The sequence below is a fragment of the Colias philodice genome, chromosome 6 (assembly GCF_061535455.1).
Source record: "Colias philodice isolate Cphi_HAF_F1 chromosome 6, ilColPhil1 Martin Lab GWU primary, whole genome shotgun sequence".
NCBI lineage: Eukaryota > Metazoa > Arthropoda > Insecta > Lepidoptera > Pieridae > Colias > Colias philodice.
In genome coordinates this window covers 9,665,346-9,678,476 of record NC_143091.1, presented here as the reverse complement: position 1 = coordinate 9,678,476, position 13,131 = coordinate 9,665,346, and the positions used below count along the sequence as shown (strand labels likewise).

Here is a 13,131-nt window from a genome sequence, read left to right as displayed (position 1 = left end):
CGCATAGTTCCCGTTCCCGTGGGATTTCCGGGATTGCGTCATTTTCCCGAGATAAAAGTAGCCTATGTCCTTTCTCGGGTATCAAAATGTATCCATACCAAATTTAATGAAAATTGGTTCAGCAGTTTAGGCGTGATTGAGTAACAGACAGACATAGTTACTTTCGCATTTATAATGTATGGATATGTTAAAAAGTGCTGAACAAGCTATCAGAGACATTATCAGCAAGTGATGAAACTGACCTTAGTAGGTAATTAGTATGTCTATTTAATACTACTATATTTTAATAAAATTTAGAAACATCGAGTAAGCACGTTTTGCTTTTATTCACAAGTGAAGAAATCAAGAAGTATTATAAACTAGCTTCCGCCCGCGACTCCGTCCGCGCGGATGGTTTATTTCTCCATTTTGAATTTTTGAGTAACTCTGACAATGACATCTTATAAATATCTATTATAAAGACCAAATACGGCTCGACCTATAATAATACGCAACGTGTGTTCGCGGTTCTACAGAACAACGTCTATGGATAATACTGAAAAATTAAGATAATTTTTTTTCTACGTATTTTTCCAGGATAAAAAGTATCCTATTTTACGCCCAGGATAATAAGGTATAATTATACCAAGTTTCATCGAAATCGAACCGTTAGATTTCACGTGATATCTTCACATACAGACAGACAGACAAAAATTTTTTTAATCACATATTTGGGTTTGGTATCGATCCAGTAACACCCCCTGCTATTTATTTTTTCAATATTTTCAATGTACAGAATTGACCCTTCTACAGATTTATTATATGTACTAGATTTCCGCCCGCGGCTTCGCCCGCGTTTTCAAAGGAAAACCCGCATAGTTCCCGTTCCCGTGGGATTTCCGGGATAAAACCTATCCTATATGTTAATCCAAGTTACCCTCTACATGTGTGCTAAATTTCATTGTAATCGGTTCAGTAGTTTTTACGTGAAAGAGTAACAAACATCCATACATCCATACAAACTTTCGCCTTTATAATAGTATTAAGATAAGATAGATAAGAGTGATCATAAGACCGTCCAATTCGATGTGACGCATCTTTTTATTGCTCAGAGTTTGAAACATACCTTATATTTTGTTGAATTGTTATTTTTTGTAGCCATAAGATAAATATTGTAATTTAGATATTTTTGTAGTTAGCTGAAATTCTTTTCCATAGATTTTATTTGTGATATAATAAATAATGTAGTGTTATTAAACAAATAACTTAAACTACATTTATTGTTTTATTTACCTATAAACTACGTTATTTACGATACAGAATAATTATAAAAAAATGCTTTACATTTCGTCGAACGCTTTCAAAACTAGAATTTAGAAAGTTAAAAAGAAAATCCATATACTAATAATTCTGGAGGCAAGAATCGGGAGGAACCAGCCCGAGCTTCATGCGCCGTGTAGGTAATTAAGCTCGGGACAATACGCATATTCTAGTCGTTCTGTGCCGTTGCACTCACGGACGAACCCGCAGGCAAAATCTAGTAATTCATGTGTTATTCTGATAACCTATATTACTGTATCCACACCCTTTCGGTAGTTTTGTCGTAAAGAGTAACATACATACATCTATTCTATTCTAACATCTTTTGCATTTATAATATGTTGTTTTATTTGAAAGACCTATGAGGTACCAAGGTATTTAAGTGCCTTCACTAGAATTGTGTTTCTATTCATTTGAAACCTACCAGTGTTATTTAGCAGTTGTATTCTAGGAACCCATTTGTATGATGCATACCTAATTTTAATTCTTTATCCATATCACATACATATCATTCAAGTACATGGAAATAAAATCCAGAAATAAATATTAAATTACCAAGAACCAGATAAAAACATTGTTCATTTACAAAAATCTAAAGCTATGTCTAAATTATTTTTATTATATTTATTTACAATATATTATGTAGGTACCAATACGAAACTATCATGCACATATCATCATTTTTTAAATCGCGATGTACCTCTAATTTGGATGCCTTAATTAATTTCATATTTAATAAAACAAATAATCATAAGTAAATACATATGAAAAATATACATATTTTATTATATTTTTTTGTATGATTTTAAAATTTTTAAGAATTTATTTCAACCAAATTAAACTACTCTTGCACTGATAGACTTAGCTAATAATCTGTTCATGAATAGCAAAGCAAGAACTGTTTGAAATCCTCTCTGAATATAATTTTTATTTATATAATGTCTCAACAATTTTGCTCAGATTCATGCATTCACAGAAATAATATTAGGGCTACAAAGATTTTCGCTTCATTACTATATAGATAACCATGCAGAATGTAATGTTTAAGTAATAATAAGCACATAATGTGTAATATCTGAATCTTAGTAATTAATTTCTGGCAATTACCTATAATTAATTAGTTAATCACAGCATATTTTATTTTTGAGGCTTTAATCTTTTTACAGTTATGCAGGCAGGCAATATTGGCAGGTTGTACTCGGAATCTGATGAATCTGACAAGTTTGCACTTGCACTGGTAACATTGTCTGTAATTGATCCATGTCGTTCAGGATTTGAAGAGCTAGTAGATGAAGATGACTTTGAGGTACTCGTGTGATTCGACTCTCGTCTACTAGATTTTCTCAAATACCTATTTACAACATTATCCACGCTTCTCAGTCTTTTGCTCTCCCGGCAGCAGAGAGCAAAAGCAAAAACATCGCAATGTTTCCTATCAATCTTTCGCTTTTTATTACTTTTACTGCTACTTTGGGTACCGCTTGTACTGGGTTGATCTAAGATAGGAGGAGTATTAGAAGCACTATTAGATCGTTTCGAAGATTTCACCCCTTTACCGGAAGTAGACTTACGATTATTATTTGTAACCATTTTCTCAGTGGCGTTGCTAATTTTGATTTTCTTATTTTTATGTGCATTTGATTTGGTTTTTTTAGATTTCTTTTTTGGTTTTTCTAAATTACTACTCGTTTTTTTTGTATTCTTTTTCTTTTTCTTTTCACGTGGATTGAATAAGTCACAACTGGAATCGCTGTAGTAGGAAAGTGTAGATGAACTCGATGACGGTGATGTGTTTCTCGATTTAGATGTAGTGGATGAACTTAGTGATGCTTCCACATTAGAGGACGAAGGCGAAGTGTCCGTCGACAAGGTGCGGTCGCTTACGAGGTAGCGGTGAGGTGTATGTGCTGCCTTCACTGTCGGAGTCAGCGGCAGTTTGAGCATTATGTTCTGTTAGTGTTAATTTTACAAGTGGTGCTGGTCTATTTTCCTGTACTTCAGGTGTTTGAGGTGGTTCTGGTGGTGTATCATCTTCAATTACTACATCACTATCTGATCCCAATAAATCGACTATTTCAGGCGTTCGCTCATGAGGAGGTTTTATGTATCCAATGACCATTACTTCCGATGAGTCGTCATCAGAGTCGGACTGTGATAATGTTTCGTTAGATATAACGTTGTCTGCGGTGGGTTCAGAGATGAAGTTCTGCGGGTAGACGGGGGCCGGTACTCGCGAAGGACCCGGAGGAGCCTTGGCTGGCATAGAACGCGAATCCAACACTATATCAGAATCTACACTGCTTTCCGAATCTGAACTTGAAAGTATTTCATTAACCATTATTATATGTACTAGCTTTCTGCCCGCGGCTTCGCTTGCTTTGTCTAAAACCTAATGAATTACCTATATACTAAAAAAGCGACTTTGTTTTATACTATGTAGTGATTACGTTCTTGAAAGAATGACATATCTGTCTATATAGGTCGTCTAGCGCAATCACTTTCCCATAATTGAATAAATACTATTTTATAACGTCATGGCAACCCCCAGCACCGGACTAATCGCAAATTATTTAATATAATTGGCTTATATTCCAGGCGTATAACAGCAGAGCAGGCGCTCGCGCACGAGTACCTGGCGCAGTACGCGGACCCGACCGACGAGCCGGTGTCCGCGCCCTACGACCAGAGCTTCGAGGACATGGACCTGCCCGTCGACAAGTGGAAGGGTAATATAATCTACCAAATAAAGCATACAGAGTTACTAGGCTCGTTTACTTTTCCTTATCCCTCCCAGTACATTCATTTATTGCCAAATTAAATTTTCCTCATTCTTTAAAAACTGGTAACTTGTTTGCAGAAACCCAACTAAATAACTTAAAAAGATATGTTCGTTATTTCATTTGTACCTTAATAAAATGAATGTAAGAACGTGAAAAAATGTGGATGATAACGGATTTAGATGATGCAGCCAGAGATTATTGACGTATTCAAAGTCTGAAACAGAGGTCCACAAACTTACTACTACATACATTGCATCAATAATATCAAAAATTCATTGTTTTATTTCAGAATTGGTGTGGAATGAAGTGGTCGAGTTCAAGCCGCACCCTCAACACATGAACACGGTGGTGGAAGTTATTTACCAATAAAATTATATGCCATGCCAGTAATGGCAATATATTCTTTAATGTAGTTTAGTTGTCATGTGTGACAAAGATTTTTACACAGCAAATACATACCACTTGAATCAATTGAGCAGCTTAATATGAATGAATTAAAGCTTAACAATAATTTACGAATAGACTTGTTTAGGTCTTGAGTTCATTTTAAATTTTATACAAAATATGTATATGCTTTAAAAATTGGTAAACATAAATCGATTTTTAATTATCAAGACACACATATTATAGGTATTATGATATCATGCAAAGTATACTTTTTTATATTTGTCATTGGGAATAATGTTGCGTTTTAATAAATAAGCCCGAAAGGTAAATTATGGGTATACTTAAATACAAAAAGCTATCGCTAACAATGTACATGTATTACATATTAATTAATGTAGCAGTAGGTAAAGAACGTTGCATACCTAATAGCTAGTCTTGTATTATATTCATTATTGATAGACAAAAATGAATAGTACAAAACACTTATACACACCAACAGCAATAAAATAGACATAATATATTAATCTTTTAATGTTACGTACTTATGAATAAATTTTATATAAATTTTAGCTTAACAAATTGATTGCAAATTTATATTATGTAGTTTATTTCGATTTGACTTATAACTTTAAGCTTTTTATAAAATTTTAAACACATGCTTGTACGCTAAGCGAATTCTGTAATTAGGTATATTGTGAAAATTTTGTAGCTTTCGCTTATAATTTTTTATTAATGTTATATTCGCGCCACGTGTCTTTGAATTGCTTGTGATTTGGCCTTGTCACGCTGGTGCTAAGAGAAAATTTAAACGCCATAAAAATAACTTATACAAGTATTATAAATACGATAGAATAAAATAGACATTTTGAAATGTTCTTTATAATAATATTGTAAGACTAGGTTTCTGCCCGCGGCTTCGCCCGCGCAGTTAAAGAAAAACCCGCATAGTTCCCGTTCCCGTGGGATTTCCGGGATTGCGTCATTTTCCCGAGATAAAAAGTAGCCTATGTCCTTTCTCGGGTATCAAAATGTATCCATACCAAATTTAATGAAAATTGGTTCAGCAGTTTAGGCGTGATTGAGTAACAGACAGACATAGTTACTTTCGCATTTATAATGTATGGATATGTTAAAAAGTGCTGAACAAGCTATCAGAGACATTATCAGCAACTAGCAAGTGATGAAACTGACCTTAGTAGGTAATTAGTATGTCTATTTAATACTACTATATTATAATAAAATTTAGAAACATCGAGTAAGCACGTTTTGCTTTTATTCACAAGTGAAGAAATCAAGAAGTATTATAAACTAGCTTCCGCCCGCGACTCCGTCCGCGCGGATGTCGGTCTTCGCGTGGATGGTTTATTTCTCCATTTTGAGTAACTCTGACAATGACATCTTATAAATATCTATTATAAAGACCAAATACGGCTCGACCTATAATAATACGCAACGTGTGTTCGCGGTTCTACAGAACAACGTCTATGGATAAAACTGAAAAATTAAGATAATTTTTTTCTACGTATTTTTTCAGGATAAAAAGTATCCTATTTTACGCCCAGGATAATAAGGTATAATTATACCAAGTTTCATCGAAATCGAACCGTTAGTTTTCACGTGATATCTTCACATACAGACAGAGAGACAAAAATTTTTTTAATCACATATTTGGGTTTGGTATCGATCCAGTAACACCCCCTGCTATTTATTTTTTCAATATTTTCAATGTACAGAATTGACCCTTCTACAGATTTATTATATGTACTAGATAATATAAGCAATCCCTTACTCTTAAGTCTAGGTGAATTAAGTGTCTAAAGTGAATGAATTCTATTAATGTAATTTAGTTTACAATTCAGTCAATCAAAATATTAATTTGCACGTTATAACAATATAATTACTAAATAATTTTTAAAATTAACACATTTTAATTTAAAATAAAGAAAGCCTGAGCCAAATTTCTCTATACCATATACCTAACAAAGATATTAGAAACAACAATATGAATAACAGAAGAAAAACCAGCTTATTTGCATTTATTTCAATATACAAGAACTATCGTGAATTACCTTACGCTCACGACGAAAATATAATACTGAATACATATTACGTGATACAAGTACATAATATGTATTGTAATACTGTGCTAGTACCAAGCACACATTAAGAGAAATAAAGCTTTTAAAAATTAACTTGTCACTAATAAACATATGCTGAATAATTTCCAATAATCTTGTATCATGCTGGAAACATAATATGTAAACAGAATATCCTACAAATATACATTTTAATAAATAGTTACGAACCACACATCCCAACTACTAAGCAAACTTAAATTATACGTTAAGTTTATTGAACGCCAATAATAGATTCAATGGAGAAAGATATCTTCGGTCGTGGCTGTGGTTGTGGTGCATAGTTAGTGAGTAGAGCCGCTAGGAGATGTCTGCAGAATATCGCAGCGGGGGCTGGTTCGGTGTAGGGGTTGGTGGGAAGGTCTCTCTCTAACGCTGCGTCTGCAAACGCGCGCCGCTTGCGAACGCGTTCTGTCCATGCGGTGTCGCTAGTTTGGGGGGTCGCACCTGGGCAATAAGAAATTAATCATTTTACTACTATAGCACAGAATTCAATGGTAGGTTAAACGTTCGTTATCTAACTTTATTTGTGATACAACCCATTTTTTATGCTTAGTCTGAGAACGTCCAGGTTATGTCTAATTACTAATTGTTTATCCAATAGCCATGCTATAATAAATAATGATAAACAGATGGCTAAATATTTCAGCTCTGAACGTGAAATTACAAAATTGTTATGAAAATTTACAAGTAACTACGCAAACTGTGTGAATTAAAAAAAATGATTCACGATTACACTGGCAATGCAACAAATGTTGTACCGAAACAAATGTCTCATAACACGAACACATTCGTTGAAATGAACTTTTTGGCGCCCGTCGAGATATCATTCACCCGGGCGGAAAGACATGTTTACAGTCAACAGCGCTGTAATACGACACCGCGACAAAGAGCCGCGCCTCTGAATTTTCTTGTAAAACAATCTTCACATTTTTTAGAGCCCATAAAAATAGTTAAAAGATATTTAGTTTTTTCTTAATAGACTGTGAAATGTTACCGACTCTTAGATGACAGCTTTTGTTCTTTAATGAAGGGGACATGAGACGCGTCGTTCAACTTTTTATTACGGCTGCGGTGCCTATTTTTAATTGTTTGAAGAGTATCTTTTTACATTACGGCAAATTACCAAGTGTCTAACATCACACCTACATAATAGTGTGGAATGTAACGGCTCTATTTCTTGCCGAAATAAAAATTGTTTCCCTTGACGATGTTAGTGTTACGCAAGTTGTTTTAAGTTTTGAGAAAAATTACAATAACGAGGAACATTTTTGTTTTCATTAAGTAAATGAGTTAAAGTTAAAAGCTGGTTCCTCTTAAATACACAACTTTAACCCGAGTCAATGTTCCAAAGTAAATATTTATTCAGCTAATTCGCATTGTACATTTCAGTAGTCGGAAACGAAACACACGACAGTGTGATCTCGCTTACAACAATAACAAATATCTGAGTGGTTTACAGTTTAACACGAGTGACGAGACATTCACTAAAAATAATAGATATTTAACAATTAGAATTTGTATGTTTTATTTTTGCTTAACAAGTGTCATTTGTTCATAATATAGGCTATAGCACGAATTAAATATAATGTAGGTATCTACTTACCTACTGATTCACGTGAAACTATACATTGTTTAACAGCTTTGCAGCTTTAAAGCTTCCTTTGCTATAACTTTATTTAATGCTAAACACCCTGTGCCTAGTGAACAAACCTTAAGGACTTCATCATGGTACTTAATGCTTATTTAATATTTTGAACTTTATTTAATGTGTAGGTAAATAATTTTAGATACAGCGAAGTGCAGTTTGCAAAATATAATTATTATTAATCGTGTCGAACTGTCCTCCCGCGGCATCGCCCGCCTAGATAGCTTAGATACCTTTCCGTGGTATTTCCGCGATAAAACCTATTCTATATCCTTCATCAGGTCTCTCATCAGGCTATCTCTGTATCAAATTTCATCCAAATCGGTTAAGGTGTAAAGAAGAGAATACAGACAGAGCTACTTTCGCATTTATAATAATAATATACTAGCTTTCCGTACGCAGCTTCGTTTGCTTTGTAGAAAACGTAACAAATTATATATCTAGTTAAATCTTCGAATGAATTGAATCACTCTATCTATTAAAATAAGCTTCAAAATTTGTTGCGTAGTTTTTATAGTAGAGCCAATTTAATAGGCAACATTTGACGTCTATCAATTTTATCTTCATAGGGTGGTAACCTGCTTAAAAACATCGATTAAAATGAATTAATCGATACAGACTTGAAACATTTGTCAATCGAACTTGAAACACATGTCAATAATTTATGATAATTTTTGATCTTTTGTTCCCAAGTAATCGATGCATTCGATTCTAGATGTCAGATTTCGATTTTTAGAGTAACGTCTCTGGTATTTTAAAAGAATAAAGGTTTATTGACACAAAATTGAAGCGACGTCAGTTCTTTAAATCAGAAATTGTTTATTATGTTTAGAATGGTTTATCAGTAAAATCAAATCCTAAAATCACTTGTATCGGTCATTATTATTATAAATATGTAATCGTAATTGAAAAAAGTTAAACAAATGTGTAGTTCTAACAAAACGAAATATGATGTTATTCTATGTCGTGTTTACTAGGTTACGTTGTTGAATTTTGTTGAACTGTCAAATGTTGCCTATTAAAATGGCTCTACAATACCTACAAATAAATATCTATTTGTACATAAGCCTTCAATATGTGCATGATGTACAATGTAGACTTATAATAATTCGTTTTCGAATCTTTCGTACCTATTGGTAAAGGCAAGGCCTATACACTCCCACCATGTCTATAATATTCTGCCAAAAACACATGTTAGTTACGTATCTTCACAGTGCTGATGAACACTAGAAAACTCTATACCAGACGCATGGGCCAGACAGATTAGATACTAGACCAGGGTTATGCAATCATTCCGATAGTAATTAATATTAGTAATTGGTATCTATAATCTACATTTTATTTTCTTCGCGTGACTTCTTTACTCATAATACTAATAACTAATTAATTATTTAAATATACTAAGGTAGAATTAACTTACCATAATTAGCCGGTGCTACAGGGTACGTGCGTGATATCTGCATACAACGCAACCGCGCTCGGTACGCACGCTTGCGGGCTGCGAGCGCGGCCGCTTCGCCGTCGCGGGCCGTGCCACCCGCACTTTGTTGGCGACGGAGAGCTACCTATTAGTTAAAGAAAATAATTGTACTTTACAGATTGTTTTCCGTAAAAATAATTTTTTAATGTTATTTTCGTGAATTTCATTTTCAGCGAGTATTTAGATTTTAAACACGATTAAATCTCAAACCCCCCACGCTCAGTGTAGTACCTACAGTTCGAAACGTCGAAATAAGCAAAATTATAATGAGTAAATCGCGTTTAAAATTCGTTTAAGTTTTTAAATTCTACACTTCTAAATGTTTAGTTAGATACAACTTAATTTAACAGTAACAATAAGGGTAAATTTAGGTAGGTACCTTAGTTGCATTAAATATTACCTACTTATGGAGGAAAAGGATATTTTACACTTTACTTTAAACACACTTTTACAGAAAAGATTCAAATTCAGACACCTGAGGCTAGCTAGAGCTGCGATATTGATAAAATAAAATATATTAAAACCTTAGGTACCTGTGCAGCCATTACTCTCTGCCTCTCTAGCACCAACAAGCAGCCAGGGCAGCGACAATCACGCCAACGACACAAGCGTTTGTGACCCTTCAAGCAGGAGATGACCCCATGGTTCCTGCACCTCGCACACTTCGGTGTACGAAGAGCTTTACGAACACCTTCTTCTGCGTTTTCACTTTGCATTTTACATCAATTAAGTGCTCTGAATCACAGTTTTGGAAATTTGCAAAATAGCCACCCACATGCAACCATCAGTTTGTTTTCAACACATATTCACTAATTGTGAAATATTTCTTGTAACAGAAATAATATTTATATTCGAGAGAAAGTTAAATTTTAAATGATGCACTAATCATGTTCTCGCTGAAACTACTTTTCAGAGTATGATAGCTGAAGCTTTTGATGTGCAAACGTTTAAACCGTATTATGCTCCGCCCAGCTTCTTCGCTATTGGTCGAACTTTGTAGGGGCGGATAGCGATAGAAACAATATTGTACATTTTTACGTTATTTTTTTAAAGTGATACATTTATGATTTGTTGGTTGTTTGTAGAGTTCACACCAGCTGTGCATTAGAAGTAGCAAAAAAATAAACACAACTGTTATTGTGAATATTAACTCTTCATACTGTCCTTTTCCAAAAACTGCTACTTTGATAAACAAACAACTCTTTAGTTTTTTAGGTTGTAAATTGTAATGTAGTATGCACAGACATAGATAGACTACGCAAGTACCGCGATCTGTATGAAAACCAAGCGTGTCATATTTTTTGTACTGACCTTGACGCGTTATGACGTCACGAGCGCTTTTTAGTGATGGTAATTTCATTTTACGCTAAATCGATTAGGACGCCACTCGCGTGGCGATTCTAGTATCGTCCTATCCCATCGAAGTAAATCGAAAGAAATCAGATCAAACTAGATCTATGTCTAAGAGGTAATTAAATAAATGAATCGTAATCGATTACTAAATCGATTCAAGACAGAAAAATGATAATTACCATAGACAGAGGAATGATAAAATAAATTTATAAACCTTTTAATATTCTAACAAGTAAACTAATGTGTTTTAGCTTTTTCTTACATATGCCCATTGAGTTACCGTGTACTACGTACTAGAGAGGCCATCGAAAGAAAGTAATGAAACTGTCAATCAATCAATCTTTATGTCCCGTTGCATCAATCCATTTTTCTTTTATGTTCGGGTTACTTGGAAAACTGAAAAAACAAACATAGTCTAAGCAATAAGGAGTTTTCTTAAAAAACTCCCAAGATGACACTTTAACTAATGGCGTCCATGTCATAATATTTATTTTTAGTACCTTTGTATTAAAATACTTAAAAGTTCTAGGTCAAGTCGTATTAAATGACAAAAAAAATCTATGCCTTTTTTTCTGAAAAATTGCTCCTTCAAATTATCATTTTTCTGTTCGATTATAAAATCGATTAGAATCGAGAACTGTTGCATCAAATGAACATCACTAACCACAAAATTGGACAGAAAAATGAGAACAGAAAAATGAGAAGACGCTATTCATTGCTTGTTATCATACGACTCGATCTTTACCGTGCCAAGTAAAAGCCGCAATGTATTCCGATTTCCGAATCATTTCGTATGATTTGGTATCCGTGTTTGTCACGATCGTTTTCCACAGATATTCTTTATTTGATTTTAAAATAAATAGTGCATATTCTGATTAGAAAATTACTTACCGGTGGAAGGAAACATCTCTGCTAACTCGGCCACTCACAGCTGTGGAGTTTCTACAGTTTATAACGGCGTAATTCGGCATTTTACTTTATTCAGCTTCACGTCTTTCCCAAGGGCGGATCCAGCTTTAGTGCCAGGGGGGGGTCACATAGACGTGGTCAATTTTCAAAAGCTATATTTTGGTAATTTAATTGATACGTAGATAAAAAAAAATGGTCAAGTGCGAGTCGGATTGGCGAACCAAGAGTTCCGTACAAACATTTTTATATGTTTTAATATTGAATTTATGTTTTTTGCGATTTTTCCTTTATCTGTGCTATAAGACGTAAGTTTCTATTAAATAAAGATTAAATATCAAGATTCTGTGTTCACGGGAAGTACCTACCCTGTAGGTTTTGATTCCTGGCAACACTTGCAAATGTTGATAAGCATGAAATGTATGTTTTAGCAATTTTTCCTCCATCTGTGCTGACATTGCTTTTAACCAAATTTCAGAACTCTGTGTTCACAGGAAGTAGTACAATATCTATAGATTTTGATTCCCTTACGATAATGTCGAAATTTGCGATAATTTACGGCATAAATGGCTGTATCTTTTGATTGCGTTGGCTTATAAGTTTGATTTTTTCACAGCTATAAGGAACCGTAGATTTGAGTATTCGGTATGAATTTCAGATTGATACCTCCACGCGTTCCTGAGAAAAAGGGTCTTCACAGGCAGACAAACTTGAAAAATATATATTTTTTGCAATTATTCCTGTATCTGTACTATAAGATGTTGCTTTGTACCGAATTTCAAGATTCTGAGTTTACGGAAAGTACCCTGTAGGTTTTGAGTTTTGATTCCCTTGCGAATGTCGAATATTTGCGAAATTTTTCGGCATTTACGGCTGTATCTTCTGATTAGTTGACGTAGAAGTTTGATTTTATTATAGCGTAAAGGTATTTTAGACTTGAGTTTTTGGTATGAATATCAAGTTAATACATGTCAGCGTTCATGAGTAACAAGTTTGTAAGTTAAAATTTTTTTTAAATATTTTTTTATATTATAATCTAAGGAAAAATTCATGCTTTTCGCAATTAGTAAACAAAGTCGTTGTCTCTGTGCCTATGTCCCTATGTATGATTAAATCTTTAAAACTACGCAACGAATTTCGATG

General features: G+C 33.9%; 2 protein-coding genes across 2 annotated transcripts; one reads left to right on the top strand and one right to left on the bottom strand.

Moving 5' to 3' along the window:
• The first annotated feature begins 2,550 nt into the window (after nucleotides 1-2,550).
• LOC149487979 (mitogen-activated protein kinase p38a-like) lies at nucleotides 2,551-4,668 on the top strand. Its single transcript, XM_089695924.1, has 3 exons — nucleotides 2,551-2,605; nucleotides 3,895-4,025; nucleotides 4,369-4,668. Exons 1-3 carry the CDS (start codon nucleotides 2,589-2,591, stop codon nucleotides 4,446-4,448), a joined length of 228 nt encoding a protein of 75 aa, XP_089552050.1. The 5' UTR covers nucleotides 2,551-2,588; the 3' UTR covers nucleotides 4,449-4,668.
• Nucleotides 4,669-6,670: 2,002 nt separating this feature from the next.
• dmrt11E (doublesex-Mab related 11E) lies at nucleotides 6,671-10,884 on the bottom strand. The gene is made up of 3 exons (XM_089696725.1): nucleotides 10,263-10,884; nucleotides 9,670-9,814; nucleotides 6,671-7,048 (listed from the first exon to the last, which is right to left on the bottom strand). The coding sequence occupies exons 1-3, from the start codon at nucleotides 10,443-10,445 to the stop codon at nucleotides 6,816-6,818; spliced, it is 561 nt and encodes a 186-aa protein (XP_089552851.1). The 5' UTR covers nucleotides 10,446-10,884; the 3' UTR covers nucleotides 6,671-6,815.
• Between the last annotated feature and the right edge of the window lie 2,247 nt (nucleotides 10,885-13,131).

What these genes read in the sequence shown, in the direction of transcription:
- dmrt11E (XM_089696725.1), bottom strand. Translation starts at nt 10,445, where the DNA reads ATGCAAAGTGAAAACGCAGAAGAAGGTGTTCGTAAAGCTCTTCGTACA. An exon ending in AGAGAGTAATGGCTGCACAG is followed by an intron (nt 9,815 to 10,262) that starts GTACCTAAGGTT and finishes TTTAACTAATAG; the next exon opens with GTAGCTCTCCGTCGCCAACA. An exon ending in TGTAGCACCGGCTAATTATG is followed by an intron (nt 7,049 to 9,669) that starts GTAAGTTAATTC and finishes CTTATTGCCCAG; the next exon opens with GTGCGACCCCCCAAACTAGC.
- LOC149487979 (XM_089695924.1), top strand. An exon ending in GCCCGTCGACAAGTGGAAGG is followed by an intron (nt 4,026 to 4,368) that starts GTAATATAATCT and finishes GTTTTATTTCAG; the next exon opens with AATTGGTGTGGAATGAAGTG.